Consider the following 15,341-nt stretch of genomic DNA (forward strand, 5'->3'; position numbering starts at 1 on the left):
ACTTCTTCAAAGCACGGAACTATCATCTCTGAAAAACTAAATGATGGATTAGTATTTTGAAGGCTGTAGGCTGAAGATTTTAGCAAGACATTTTATTTTGTTTTATCTTGCTGCACCATCACACTGGAAACAAAACATGAAGACCTTAATATTCATACGTTTCAAGAACAAATTAACAAATACAAATTCCTGTCAAGCTTGTTGGGCTTTGAGGTGTAAAACAACTATATATCAGGCATTATATGGAATTAACTTTGTCAATGAAGACAAAAAACAGTTGAGTGTCGCTGGTATTTATTGTTTTGTGCAGTCAATCACGTGAACAAGAAGAAGATATAAACACGTAAATGTTTACCAGCATGCATAGGCATGAATCTGCATTATAAACATATTTTTAGGTGAAACAAATAGCACAGCTTGGGTAACTAAGTCGTGCCGTGAGTACTGGGACCTAAAGGCGCGACGCTCCACCTGAGCAATCCATCTGCCAGGGGTCTAGCACACTGAAAGGTGGATAGACACCCTCGCTCTCGACTGATGGGTGAAACATCACGACTTAGATCTGTGCTGTGTCATGTGATCAATGAGACATTGGTGTAGTCTTGGGAACAGTATTGTTATGCCGGGACATTCAATGACTTTATCTTAATGTACGGCTGTAAGGCATTAAAGGCATTTACCTATTCACTGTGCAGTAGAGACTGCATGATGCAGTGGTGAATAGGGAATTCATAGTTTAGTGATGGGTAGAGAGGCAGTAGGGGTTGATACTTGATAATATAGTCATCCTTCTAGATTATGCAGACTATTATGTGAGGTAGGTGGAAGCATTGTATAAGGAGAGCAATGGAATGGAATGACAGTAATCATAGTCAATGACTGTTGACACGTTGAAAAATCATTAACTTCTCCTCTCATCCATCTTCCTCTCTGTTAAAGTCCCCATTAGCCAGACTTTACACAATATTTCAGGATGTGTATGTCGCACGCATGTGTTCAGATCAGTTCCGTTGCCCGGGGAGCAGCAGCTGTCTTCCTCACGCAGCGACCTTGAACATGGGATCTTCAGCGAAGAGCTTTGAAACCAGGTCGATTCCCTCCTTCGTCGGGGCCTTGGCCGGGCAATCGGTAGCGACGGACGAGGGGAAGGGCAGGATGGTGGGCTCCAGCTGGCCGGGGATCTGGGGGTCCTGGACGGCGGGCAGGGTGACCCCCATCTCTGGGCCCGCAGCGGGCTGGTCGGGGAAGGAGGGGAGGGTCATGGGCTGGCCGAGGGCGGGCAGCACTCTCACCATGCCCTCCGGATGCGAGTGAGGCTCGTGCTTGTGCTCGTGGTGATGGTGGTGGTGCTCGTGCTCGTGCAGGTGAGCGTGCTTGTGGTCGTGGTCCAGGGCGTGCTCGTGGTCGTGGTCGTGCGTGTGTGTGTCGGGGTGGTACGCGTGGTGCTGGTTGGGCAGGTCGCCGCTGTGGTCGTGCGCCTTGGCGTGGTGGGCGTGCACGTGGTCGTGTCCGTGCCCGTGGTCGTGGGAGTGGTCGTGAGAGTGCGCCTGGCCCCCCTCGTGGTCGTGCGTGTGGTGATGGTCGCTGCTCTCGCCGTGCGTGAGAGTCGCGTCGTGCTGCCGGTGGCTCTTGGTGTGGTCGTGGGCGTGGTCGTGGGGGTGCCCTTGCGTGGCGTCGTGTGCGGCGTCGTGCGAATGGTCCACGCCCCCCTCCGCGTGGGAGTCGGTGTGGCTGTGGTCTGTCTCTCCTCCCAGCAGGTGGAGCTTCTTTTCATTCTCAGCAGCCTGGGGGAACATGACGTCAAGAACAGCCAGTTACACACAGAACAAAGATTAACAAGAATTAATTGGATATAAACATATCCAATTCGACTGTGTATGTGTTGTGCATGACACAGATTACGTTTATGCGTTAAAGACTTTGTATCATTGTACAAGCACGTTCTGCAACATGACCTGTGATCCACAAGGCCCACTGCCTCCATCTAGTGGCGTTACAGAAATATAGTGCCTTCTGACGTGTCATTCTGACGCCCACACTGGCCGTAGCCTTTTTTTTTACAGGCGCGCCCCCTTTCCACAGCCACGCCCCCTCTCCTTGGTAGGGGTATAAATATAAACGGGAATGCACGCCCAAGGTCTGTCTATAGGACTGAGTGTTTACACTGGGCAGTGTTTTTCACTGTGTATGTAGAGTGGAAGACTTAAGAGAAATCTTACCTCAGGCTCATAGATCTCACACTCCACAGAGACATCGTCAGCATGTGTGCTACCCTTGCAATGCCCTTTGTGCTGTGATGGAAAGAAGAGATTAAAACAAAAAAAAAACATTAGAATTTACATGCTGGAAATCACTGTTGTTACTGTTAGCATTTACAACACAACAACAACAACCACCACCCATCATTAATTATGCTGAGTTAAGTGCCTTTGTTATTTGAAATCCTGTTTATAATTTGAATTTAAAATGAAGGATTAATTCTTGTTTTATTTTGTACTCTCTAATTAAGGGGTCTTCAACAGGGGGTCTGGGACCTGTAGGGGGTCCTCAGAGTTACTACAGGGGGTACGCCAAATCCTGGTGTGATAGGATCATGTTTTTTACATTAACTACTTGAACCCTAGCATCCCTATTCTGAGTGGAACATTAGCAAAAAATAGCAGATCTACAAGCTCAAAACGTGTGAGCTCATATTTTTGGCAAAGAGGTTTGATGTTGGGGGGGGGACAGACGAGGTACTGATGGTTCTAGCGGTTAAATGTTTGAAAATGCACATTAATCCAGCATACACTGATGATAGTGCTGTCAAAGTCTATGAAACTCTCTATGAAAAAGTGTAATCTGCAACACAATTTTATACAATATGTCTGTATAAAATTGCCAGGCATAAAGATGCCTGAAAACGTTGAAGACCCCTGGTCTAATTCCTTCCATACACTAGTAGACTATGAAAATATTTTTAAAAGAAAAAGTCTGACACCCTCTCGGTTGCAAACTGTTGTAACTTACAGCAAACTCGCACTCCATTGGGGGGCACTGATCCGCCTTTGTTGAGTCAGCAGTCTTGGCACAGGCGGTCTCCTGTACAGTGTATTCTACATGGTAGAACATCGTACCCATACCACCCATCTGAGAACACACACACACACACACACACACACACACACACACACACACACACACACACACACACACACACACACACACACACACACACACACACACAGAGGGAGAGAGATTGTCATTAGATAACATGTCGCAATTCAATGATTCCATGGTTCAAAGTTAGATAGATAAAAAATAGCCTTGTGAAAAGTGTATATATATTCTATGAACAAGAAGTGAATAACTGCTAACTCAATACACACACACACACACACACACACACACACACACACACACACACACACACACACACACACTGACCGAGGAGGTTGCCCGAGTGATGTTGAGCAAAGCGAAGTTGTTGGCTAGCGCACTATCCTTGTTGAATTTCGCCAGGGAGAGGGAGGCTGCTTTCAGGATCTCAGTGTTATCCTTGGCAATGTGGGAGGGGCAGTCAGGGCACACATCATGCACCTTTTCTGCTGGAACTGGAGTTGGAGAGATAGTGTTAGTGTACATTGAATGGAGCGTGATTAAGTCAATGAAAACAGTGGTAATTGTTTACTTAGCTACTGCTTTTCATTGAGTACAATTTGAGTACGGAAAAACTAATTCATACACACTGGGTTATACATATTGTACCTGTAGTAATGGGCATGGGTAATTGGACATCAGTTTTGGAAATCAAACCTATTTCAGTATACAGTTTGCACAGTTTTGTTTTTACCTGGTCTGATCATACAGTTGTATTTGTAGAGACGCACCACTCTGTGCACCTTGCTGATGAAAATGGATGCTTTGCACTGTCCATACACCTATACAGTGCAGAAAAAATACATTAATACTGGATGTGGATTTCAATTGGTGTACCGGTGAACAGGGACATTTTCGATGTCAATAGCTTGACATTGTTTTATTTTTTTTGCTGACATGACATAAATGTGTTTGCTCAGTTAATCTAGTTTAGAGCCTACATTACCTATTGGTTCAAATGAAGACTTCCAAAATAACAATTGAAATTCCAATACACATCCTCCCCACTATGTTACAAATAGCATGTAAAAAGAAAACCCCAAAAAATCAAGTCAACATTTTCTTTATGTGCTACCTAAAGTTTTGTAATTTTCTTAGTTTTTTTTTTATGTTGAAAGAATATGAAGAGGACAGGGTCGATGGTACAATTAATGTATAACAACATGAAAGCACTACTGTGTGTGTGTGTGTGTGTGTGTGTGTGTGTGTGTGTGTGTGTGTGTGTGTGTGTGTGTGTGTGTGTGTGTGTGTGTGTGTGTGTGTGTGTGTGTGTGTGTGTGTGTGTGTGTGTGTGTGTGTGTGTGTGTGTGTGTGTGTGTGTGGTCATTCGTGATTGATTGATTGAACTAGATCTTTGCTGTGAACCCGTTCACTTCCTGAAATTGTTCACCATTTCGTTCATGCCCCCCCCCTCCCCTTGCCGGTACAGTTTTTCACTATACAATAGACCTGCATGCTAATTGCCATTTGAATTGAAATAAAGGTTGTTGTTCCTGAACAAAAGACAGATAGTGTTAGCACCACATTTAAGTATCAAAAGAAATAAATATGCATGGCCCTAGACAAAGGACAGATAGGTAGGCCGACTGGTCAATTAACATGTTTTAGTTTGAATAGAAGATGCAAATAAATAGTATGCTACAGCTACCATTCATGTACATCTACATTAAGTTTAAGACATGGTTGGAAATCAATAGTGTACTGACTTAGGCTGCTTTGTATAAAATATTGCATTTGTGGAAATAATTATCCTATTATATATTGTAGTTATTTATTACTACTACTCTATGCAATTAGATGGTGAATGACAGTGCTGTGTTTCTGTGCAGACTGTGCAGGCATGTCAGTGGGATCAGATGCACATAGTTGCATGCATATACTAGCCCATGTGCTACTGAACGTTGAACGAGAACGAATCTTTTGAACGTTCGTTCACTGAAATGAACGTTTTCTTTTCGCACCACTAACTGCGCGTGTGTGTGCGTGTGTGTGTGAATGAGCAAGTGTGTTTTACTAACCGGTGTGTCATCAGTAGTGCGAACTTCACAGGTCTTCCAGTCCTTCTTGCTGAGAACATGGCAGTTGGTTTCCACAACGTCCAGTGTCAAGTAGAACACCACTCCTGTCTCTCCCTGCAAAATATATATGTTACATGAGAAAACTTGAATTGTCATGAAGACCAGGGTGAACTCTACATTCATTTCCAGCCTATCATAGAACTCCTTCTGTCCTGTACAAATAAATTACACATTAGCACCAAAGACTGCGTTAGGATTACACAATTTGGGGCTTTTGTTGCTGTATTTTCATCATGTAAAATTCTTGACTCACATGTTTCATCATGTTGACATTAGCCAGACGGTGCAGGCCCAGGACGTAGCCTTCTTGGCGGTCTTTGTTGATCTCGGTGACCGCTAGACCTGCTGTGAAAAGTGCCTGAGCGTCCTGGCATGAGCCTGGCTCCACGCCTCCCTGCTCCACCGGTGCGCCGTGGACGCACACCAACCCGATCACCAACAGGGTCAACGCACACTGCTTCATGGTGGAAACCTAGTCTGTCTGTCTTTGTCAAGCTCTCTCTGTCTCTCTCACACACACTCACTGACTAAATAATTTGGTGGGAGAGATGAATGTAGGAGCAGAGGGAGGGCCTTATATACTCTGCTCCTACTGTTAGTCCCCTCTAATGCCCCCACCCCCCAACCCTTTACGCCTCCTCCTCCTGTCTGTTCCTTCTCCTGATTGTGGTGCCAAACCCCCCCCTCAGGCCCTGCAAACGCTCACTCAGCGTGGGCACCCACCCTTCATGGCTCCAGGTCAAATTGACCTTTTGACTCAAACGTCCCCAAAACAAACAACACACACACACACACACACACACACACACACACACACACACACACACACACACACACACACACACACACACACACACACACACACACACACACACACACACACACACTTATGCTCCCCGTCACACGCCCTTGTCTATGGAATCCTGTGCTGGTTTGAATCCATCTATCTGCCAATCAATCAGTAGATGTCATCAGTTTCTGCATAGACTTGCAAACGGCCGCTCATCAACCATGAGCTTTCAGCCCTGCAGCATATTCCTCTCACTCTCTGGCATGACACTGCATGTCTTCATTGTGTGGATCCCCAGTCTAGCAGTTTAACACTAATAGCTACATTATGCAATATCTACAGTGAAAATATATGCCGTTTATGTATAGTATAAGATTAGAGTATACAATAAAGACAGTGCATCATGGTGGAATAAATGGGCATTATGAGGATAATAATAAAAAAAGAAAAGAAACAGTCCTGAATGCAGCTAGACTTCATCTCTTATTAGGTCAAAGGCAAGTCAGTTCATATTCTCCACAGGATGACAAGGGGGAATGCAGTCATCAGCTAAAAGGTACAAAGTGCAGAAAAGTGCTCGAAGTAAATGGCGCCCATTCAAAACAAAGAGCTCAATCTTAAACACAGTGCTACGTCAATGTTTGTTGAGCGTTAAGAGTGACGAGAATCCATACACTGTTTTGCCATAGCAGCCTGCTATTTCCAAATGTATTGGTGATTTTTCTCTTCCTTGCTTTCCACACAGGAAAATCAATGTCTAAAGGTTACCACTAGTGGAAATGCAGTTGTTTGATTAAGCTAAAGTAGCCTGATTGTCAAAGTTTGAGCCAATTCTTTGTCTCCATTGTAATTAACCCATTAAAATCAGGAACGTATCTGTGTAACCACTTAAACCATTATTTTATACTTTGGCTATTCAAAAATAGCAGATATAAAAGCAAAAAAAAATAGGGTTATATTGAAAATGTGTGCAAATCTTTGAATATATATATTTTTAAAGCAAACATTTTGAACTAAAATCTTTGCTTCTGGTTATATTTTCTTCTGGTAAATATTTTCAGATGGGGTCGGCGGCCAAATACATATAATTTTGGGGGTCCTTGACATTAAAAAGTTTGAGAATCACTGATATAGCAACATACATTTGAAGACATTTTGGAGAATCAGAACCTCAGGTCTTAATGGGTTAAACTGTGTTTAGTTTAACATAGCTGACATGACTTTAGCTTGACCTCCTTTTGAAACATCAACACAGTATGCAATATGAAGTCCTTCAATAAAGGCCACTAATACAAATGAACTCTTTCCTTGAACATTGTCATACAGATAGTACAATATGGGACAGGCTCATGCAGTCATAAAGTAATCTCTTACAGCTTTGTAGACAGTCTTAGATTTGGTTGCAGAGGTAGGGGCTAATGCACTAGTAAACAATCACTAGCAGTGATTGTTTACATGGGCTAAGGTCAGTAATCTTCCACGAAGCCTGAGTGAAGCCTGTTTAAAGTGGTACACATTTTTGTTGACTCTACTCATTTTTAGTAACTTCACTGTGTAACTGTTGAATCTGGTTTAAAGTAGGTCATTTTATATCTTTCAGTAATATAAAGCTCAGTCTTTTTTGCAAACTAATACCTTGCAATAAAGTGTGAGAATTAGACTAATTGCTATTAGATTTTATTGAGTAACCTCTGTAAAGATGCAGACAACTAGGTATTGATTACATCACAGCACTGCAGTTAATAGCAGCAGCCATATTGGAACAAAATTGGGCCTTTTCCTTACTTCCTTCACAGGATTTACCAATGATGCTAATGACGGCTCTTTTCCATTTCATGTAGCACAGTGGTTCTCAAACCTTTTAATTTCAAGGACCCCCGTAACTCTCAGAGTTACACACCTTTTAAGGGGCCATTTGGATCCGCCTCAAGGAACCATGAGGGTCCCTGGACCACACGTGGGAGAAAATAAATGATATTTCTTTGATACTTATTACTCGAGTACATTTCCAAGACAAATATTTTACTTTTACTCTAGTAAATTTCAAGGAAGGCTAAAAAGTACAAGTTACTTTTAGGTTCGCTGGTTGTTTTTTCCCCCTAAAATACAATTGGCCACACGCTGTGTTCGTCAAAGAAGGAAAAAAGAAAACAATAATGCTGGGAAGTGGGCCCAAACAGATCCCCTGGACACAAACATACAAAGTACACTTAGCTCTATGCATGTGTTACACACTTCAATGAAGGAATGACTCCATAGCAGTGTGATTTGAGTTGTTCATCCCTTTTACTGCAACAAGACAATTTACAACACATAACATGAATTAGACAACGTGTCTGTCCAGTCTGCTTCATTACAATGACAGGATGTACTGAATCCTTCTCTTTGACTGACAGTTATACTGTAACTGGACATGGACTGGATCATACATACACATAAATAACATTACATTCATAGACAAATCAGCTTGACACAAAATAACATAAATGGCACCAAATAGTTCTGTTCCAACATAGTATTACTATTATTGTGGGTAGAATGAATTAATTATCCACAGCTAGAGTCACACAGTAGCAGCTTGGGGCCTCTGTAGTCACTACCTGGAGTTAGCCTTAGCTGCTAAGCTAGTAGGCTAAGCTAAGCTGCTAAGCTAACCTGCCAGCATGGAGGACAATTACTACTAAACAAACATTGTGGAGTCAAAACGGCCAACCTTTCCACCATCAAAATACCCCATGGTCATATTCTACTTCATGTGTCTCAGTTAACCCACTTTATCATATCTCACCTGCAACAAGACAATTTACAACACATAACATGAATTAGACAACGTGTCTGTCCAGTCTGCTTCATTACAATGACAGGATGTACTGAATCCTTCTCTTTGACTGACAGACACCTGTAGCGCTCACTGGAGTGTAATGCCCCCTTGTGGCGTGGCGGAGCTATTGCTCTGTATGTGTTATCTTTGGCAGGATTGGAACACAGTGACTATTTTAGTGAAGACTAACATTACAGAAAACAATATTACAGAAATGAAATACACTTAAGCATGAACTCTCTCTTTTTAACTATTTAACTTGTAATCCCATGAAATATACTATGAACTTGAATAGCAATGAATTACAATGAAATAAACCACAAAATATAGCTCAATAAACACAAAAAATAGGGGGTGGCTTAGGCTTATCCCACATTCTCCCCTCCAAAATGTAATGGCGTCCCGACATTACGACATCAGCAGTCCACATGTTGTAATTATGCCTTGCATAAAGGAAGGTTATCGAAGTAGGAGTCAGAATATAGTCCAAGAACTAGAAGATGCATTACTGTCCATTTCAGTAAACCATATGACATGTAGCTCCTCTTAATGCCATATGTTTGCAGTAAGTGTCATTGTGCACGATGACATTCCACTGCTACTTCCATCACGAGAATGGGTATCTGCATAATCTCTGAGTAAAGTACTTAACATACTGTAGCAACAACCTCCTATTTAATTTAACATGCCGTACTGTAGTCATAATGCGTCACTTCATTATCAACACAAAAAAAACTTTCTTAGCATAACTAAAATCACTCAATTCTCATAACTCTGAGGTCTTAATAATAACTGTTATATCAATTTCAATCATGTGACATTGTGGGCATCCCCAACCTAGGATAAGTAAACATTAACTTTTGTTTTCTCTGTCTCAAAGGATATCGGTTTTCTCTGATAGGTGGCTGGTCAGAGTCATCATCATCTTGGTCACTGGCGTCGCATGCAGACTCGGCAGACTGATGATGATCTGATGACCTCTCAGGGCTTTGTGTATCATTCTCCTCTTCCTGTCGGTCCAGCTGGTACTCTGCATTATCCTCTCCATCCAGGTCCTCCTCTTCTGCTGTTCCAGCCTCTGGATAGACATCTGGTGCCTCTGTCTGCTGATGCTCTGTCTGAAGATGCTGTTCCACCTGTTCTCTGTCATCTGCTTTCCATCCGATGATTCCTCTCCATTCATCCTCATCCTCTGAACTATGTTCTTGCTCTGGTTTCTCCTGTCTCTGTGTGTTATTTTTCCTTTTCCTTTTTCTTGGTTCTGCACAGAGGTCATTCTTCTCACAGAGGTCAATCTTCTCCACTGGCAGGAATTCACATGGCAACAGGAGGTTCCTATGCATGACTCTGATACGTCCTTTCCCATTCTCTGGCTTGAGCTCATACACTGGACTATCTGGTTGTTTTCTCTGTGTCACAATGTATACTTGACGTTCCCAATACGACCTCAATTTCCCTGGCCCGCCTCTTTCAGTTAGGTTTCGGACAAGCACTCGGCATCCAGGATGCAACTCTGCACCATAGGTCTTCCTGTCATACAGAACTTTTCCTCTTCTGCCCTCTTTGTAGGCTGTGTCTGAGGCCAGCTTGTAAGCGTCATCCATTCGAGCTCTCCATTTCTCAGCATAGTCTCTGCGGGATGAGCTTTGGTCCTTTACTGTGAGGCCAAACATCAGGTCAACAGGGAGCCTGGGATTCCGCCCGAACAAGAGAAAGAAGGGTGCATACCCCGTGGCCTCGCTGCGTGTACAATTATAAGCGTGGACCACCTTGGCAAGGGATGCTTTCCAATCTGTTTTAGCTGTCTCTGGGAGGTTTCTGAGCATGGCCAGCAGTGTCCTATTGAATCTTTCAACCTGGCCATTCCCCTGTGGGTGGTAAGGTGTGGTCCGGGATCCTCTTACCCCACTGTATTCTCCCAGCTTGGCGAACAGTTTGTTCTCAAACTCTTTTCCTTGGTCATGGTGGAGCCTCGAGAAAAATCCATACTTTAATACAAAATCACCATAGATCTTGTCTGCAGCTGTTTTGGCAGATTTGTCTTTGCAGGGGTAGGCCTGGGCAAACCGTGTGAAGTGGTCCATCACAACAAGGATATATTCAAATCCTCCTTTACATTTCTCCAGATGTAAGAAATCAATGGAGACCAGCTCGAACGGGTATGTGGTGGTTATGTTAATGAGGGGAGCTCTGGTTGGCCTGTTGGGACGCTTGTTTTTCAGACAGCTGCACACTTGTGTTATTTGATGCTCTACGTCTCTCTGCATGTGAGGCCAGTAAAAGCGATCTCGGATGAGTGTCAGTACCCTCTCTACCCCTAGGTGTCCCATGTCTTCATGTAATTCCTTATACACAAGCCCATGAAACTTCTTAGGCAGGAGAAGCTGTGACCGGCTGGCCGTCTTTCTGTACAATAAACCTTCATCATTAATGTGCAGTTTCTGTTTTTCTCTTACCAGGGCAGCTATGTCTCTGTTACTGGCTCGTATTCCACCTTTTGGCCAGTGGTTTGAGATGACATACTTCAGCACTTCTCCGATTACAGGATCCTCTTCTTGTGCCTCTTTCAGAGATGTTTTTGTGAGCTCTAACCCTGACATCCTCACTTCCTCATTCTCCTCCGCTAACAGTGTTGAGATGGTCAGAGGACACAGCCAGGGCTCACTCTCATGCATCTGAATGGCCAGAGCCTGGGTCACACTGCCTATGACCTCTGGTGCAACCGCCTGTGTGCAGGTCTGCATGTACTGTTCCATATCCAAGGGCATGCGTGAGAGACCATCAGCATCCCTGTTAGCTCGGCCTGGTCGATATTTGATGGAGAACTGGAAGTCGGCGAGTTCAGCTACCCACCTGTGGGTGGTGGCATTCAGCTTGGCTGTAGTGAGCACGTATGTGAGTGGGTTGTTGTCAGTGTAGGCTATGAATGGTGGAGAATAGTAAAGATAGTCCCTGAACCTCTCACATATGGCCCACTTCAGGGCCAGGAACTCCAGCTTGCCTGAATGAAGGTGGTAGTTTTTCTCAGGGGCAGTAAGAGTCCTGGACCCGTATGCAATCACAGCCAGCTTTCCCTGCTGCCTCTGGTAAATCACGGCCCCCAGCCCCTCTTGTGATGCATCGCAATGTAGGATGAATGGCTGCTCATAGTCAGGATATCCTAACACTGGTGGCTGGGAGAGAAAGTCAATTAGCTGACAGAGTACCTGTTGGTGTTCAGCTGACCACTGAATGGGGTGAGACGATGGCAACTGGCCCCCTTTGCTCTGTTTTCTTTTGTCAGGCTTTCTTGGTTTGTGTTTCTCTTTCTCTGTCTTTTCTGTGGAGAGGAGGTCATAGAGAGGCTTTGCTATGCGTGAAAAGTTTGCTATGTAGTTTCTATAGTATGAAATAAATCCTAATAGCTTTCTCACTTCTCCAATGGTGGTGGGAGTTCTCTGCTTTAAAGCCTGGACTGGGGCAATGTCTGCAGGGTCCATTGTATGACCATCTTTGGTAACCATCCTCCCCAGGAATCTCACTTGATTTTTGAAAAGCTCACATTTTCTTGATGTCAATTTAACTCCATGGCTCTGGTAACGCTGCAGAACTTTTCTCAGGTCATTTAAGTGGTTCTTGAATGTCTGAGAGTGAACTAAATTGTCATCCAGGTAGGGAAGGCATACCTCATCACGCAGCCCGACCAGGCACTCTTCCATTGACCTCTGGAACTCTGCAGGAGCTGATGATAATCCAAAAGGAATTCTCACCCACTCGTAGAGTCCCCATGGTGTAATAAATGCAGTGAGAGGGCGGCTAGTCTCCTCCAGGAAACCCTGGTGATAGGCCTTGCCTTGGTCAAGGACTGAAAACCAGGCGCTTCCCTTCAAGGTGTTGAGCATGTCTTGTATGCGTGGAATTGGATGGCGGTCAGGTATTGACTTCTTATTTAGCTCCCTGTAGTCACAACACAGGCGGAGACTCCCATCCTTTTTCCGCACACACACAATGGGACTGGAATAGGGAGATTTTGACTTAGCTATCCATCCCCTGTTTAACAAATCTTCAAGGTACTCTTTCACCTCTTTATGGAGTGGCTTTGGGACTGAGATATAGGTTCGCTTTACCGGTGTGGGGTCATTGAGGCGAATCTGGAGTTGCAGTGAGGGTATGGTCCCCACATCATAGTCATCACGACAGAATGCATTCCTCTCTTCCCTCAGTAGCTGCCTCACTTCCTGCTGATGTTCTAGGGGAAGGTGATCAAGGGGGACAGGAGGGTCCCAGACATCTTTACTGACACTGCTTTTCCTGTTTTCTAGTTCCATCCTCTGCTCTCCTGTCAGTGCTGTCAATGTCTGGTTAGTAGTGAGTATCATTGTTTGGGTCTGAATTATTTCGACTGGTCTTGTGTCGGCTGGGTATACAGTCTTGACCATCTGAGTCTGCCCGAGTACAGTTCTTGGTGGCAGTAAGATGTCATGGGCTGTGTTATTCGTGACAGGGAGGGTGATGCGGGACCAGGGGCCTCGCTGTAGACTCACTACACTCTCCTTGAACTCCAACCCATCTGGTAACTGGAGATGAAAATCTGGCTCAACTAGGACATCTTGGCAATCAGGGAGTGGGCCTGCTCTCACACTACACTTAACAGTTTTTGTTTGACCAGCTGGAATTGTAGTGAGCTCTCTCCCTGCCTTCACTGTGCCTTCTCCTAGTCTGTCCTCTCCACTCTTCATCACTTTAACAAAAACCTCAGCTTTCTTACAGTCGAAGGAGAATGCTGTGCTGACTGCCTCTGTCACCACATGTGGTGGTTCTATGCCTCTTCCCAACAGATATTCAATTACGTTGAACCCAATGATTGGCTCCTCTGCCACCCCATCTTCATGAGCTACTAAAACTGGCACTAGAAGCTCTAACTGTGTGGCCTCTTCGGTAGGTAGTCTGAATTTGATTTCAACCCACCCAGAGAAAGGGATTGGTGTCTGGTTCACTGCCCTCCCATCTAAAGTACTGGTAGGCCCCAGGATCTCAGATATACTCCTAACTGTGGTATGGGGAATATTTTGTTGTCTCCATTTCTCATTTATGAGACATACCTGCGACCCAGTGTCCCACAAGGCTCTGGTCTTCACTCCATCCAACTGGCAGGTGATCATGTATTTCTTTCCAATCAGATTAAGGAGCTGAGCTCTTCGTTTTGGGGAGAGGAGACTGACGCAGACAACTTCTTTTTTCTTGTCTTGTGTGTTGGCTGCCAATTTTGTCTCTAAATGTTGAATACTGTCAGTGATTAGCTTGTAGACATCTTTTTGGTGCTGACTCTGGCTAGGTTCTGACACTGAGGGGGATGGGAGGGGTGTTACAGTGCTAGCTGACATCTCGACCTGCTCTGACCTGTCTGTGGGCTTGTTCCGGATCCTACATCCCCTAGACAGGTGACCACTTTGTCCACATCTGAAGCAATGGTTACACTCCTCTCCTCTGTTGTTGTCCTGACAGTCTCTGCAGCCCCGTTTCCTACTGGGACGGTGCTGGGGGGACGGTCTGTGTGACTCTTGCATGGCACCCTTTATTTCAGCGATTTCCTCTTTTAGTTGTTTAATGATATCAAGGAGCTCTGAATCGTTGCGAGTCACTGTTGGTTGTGTTTTAACCATTTTGTCTTTGGTAGGTGTGAAGGATGACTGTTCACGCCCACCCACTGCTCCAATTGACGCTTCTTGTACTGGTTGCACTTCTGTTCTTACTTCTCTCACTTTGGCCTCTCTACTGTTCTTTCTGAATTTTTGCTGTCTTTCCCACTCAAGACTGGCTGCTTCATTGGTTTTAGCAATCAGAATGTCATCAGTCACTGTGGGATCATCGAGGCAGCTTTTGATCTGATATTTTACATTATCATTAACTAGCCCTGTGCCCACAGCTCTCAAGAACTTCTTCTGTATCAATTCAGGACTGTACTGTTCATCTGCGCCTGGTTCTCTTGATGCTGCCAGGATTCTCTCTTTGAGCTCAATTGCCCTGAATAAGAAGTTCTGTGGGGACTCGTTATTATCTTGGGTGATATTTATCAGCCTGTGATAGAGATCTGTGGAGCTATCCTCTTTGTAGTGGCCCTTTAGAATAGTACGAAGCTGGGGGAGGGTGAGGTCTGTTTTGAGCTCTAACATATCACGGAGGCTTAGACCTGGGCTAATGGCTCTGACAACGGCCTCAATAATTTCTGCCTCACTGTGATTCTTTTTCCGGCCCATTTCAATTTGATGGGTCAGGTTAGAGTATGACAGCTTGTCCTTCTGACCCCTTTCCCCAATTTGGCCATTAATTCTAAATTCCCTGCGCATAGTTACCTCGGTTGGCTGGACTACTGATGAGGTAATTAGCGGACTGGGCACCTGGTTGGGGTTGGTCATTCTGTTTGTCAGCCTAGCCATTTCTTCCTCCATCCTTTTTGTAGAGGCCTGGAAGCTAAGCTGCATGTCTGCATATTGTCCTTGTAGACTGGCCAATGATGCAGCATCTTGACTGGCCT

General features: G+C 44.5%; 1 protein-coding gene and 1 long non-coding RNA gene across 2 annotated transcripts in view; both read right to left on the bottom strand.

The window, feature by feature from the left end:
- LOC311051858 overlaps positions 1-15,341 on the bottom strand; it is a 255,015-nt gene that overhangs the window by 40,902 nt on the left and 198,772 nt on the right. The window lies entirely within an intron of this gene.
- fetub (fetuin B) lies at positions 209-5,747 on the bottom strand. The gene is made up of 7 exons (XM_084066844.1): positions 5,470-5,747; positions 5,157-5,270; positions 3,833-3,920; positions 3,427-3,593; positions 3,010-3,129; positions 2,220-2,291; positions 209-1,784 (listed from the first exon to the last, which is right to left on the bottom strand). The coding sequence occupies exons 1-7, from the start codon at positions 5,677-5,679 to the stop codon at positions 1,038-1,040; spliced, it is 1,518 nt and encodes a 505-aa protein (XP_083922970.1). The 5' UTR covers positions 5,680-5,747; the 3' UTR covers positions 209-1,037.

Source organism: Gymnoscopelus microlampas (genome assembly GCF_963454915.1).
Source record: "Gymnoscopelus microlampas genome assembly, chromosome: 9".
In the NCBI taxonomy this organism is placed as follows: Eukaryota; Metazoa; Chordata; class Actinopteri; order Myctophiformes; family Myctophidae; genus Gymnoscopelus; species Gymnoscopelus microlampas.

Coding starts and splice junctions, on each gene's coding strand:
- fetub (XM_084066844.1), bottom strand. CDS start 5,679: ATGAAGCAGTGTGCGTTGACCCTGTTGGTGATCGGGTTGGTGTGCGTC. Junction 3,594..3,832: donor CAACTGTATGATCAGACCAG/GTAAAAACAAAA, acceptor CTCCAACTCCAG/TTCCAGCAGAAAAGGTGCAT. Junction 3,130..3,426: donor TCACTCGGGCAACCTCCTCG/GTCAGTGTGTGT, acceptor GTGTGTTCTCAG/ATGGGTGGTATGGGTACGAT.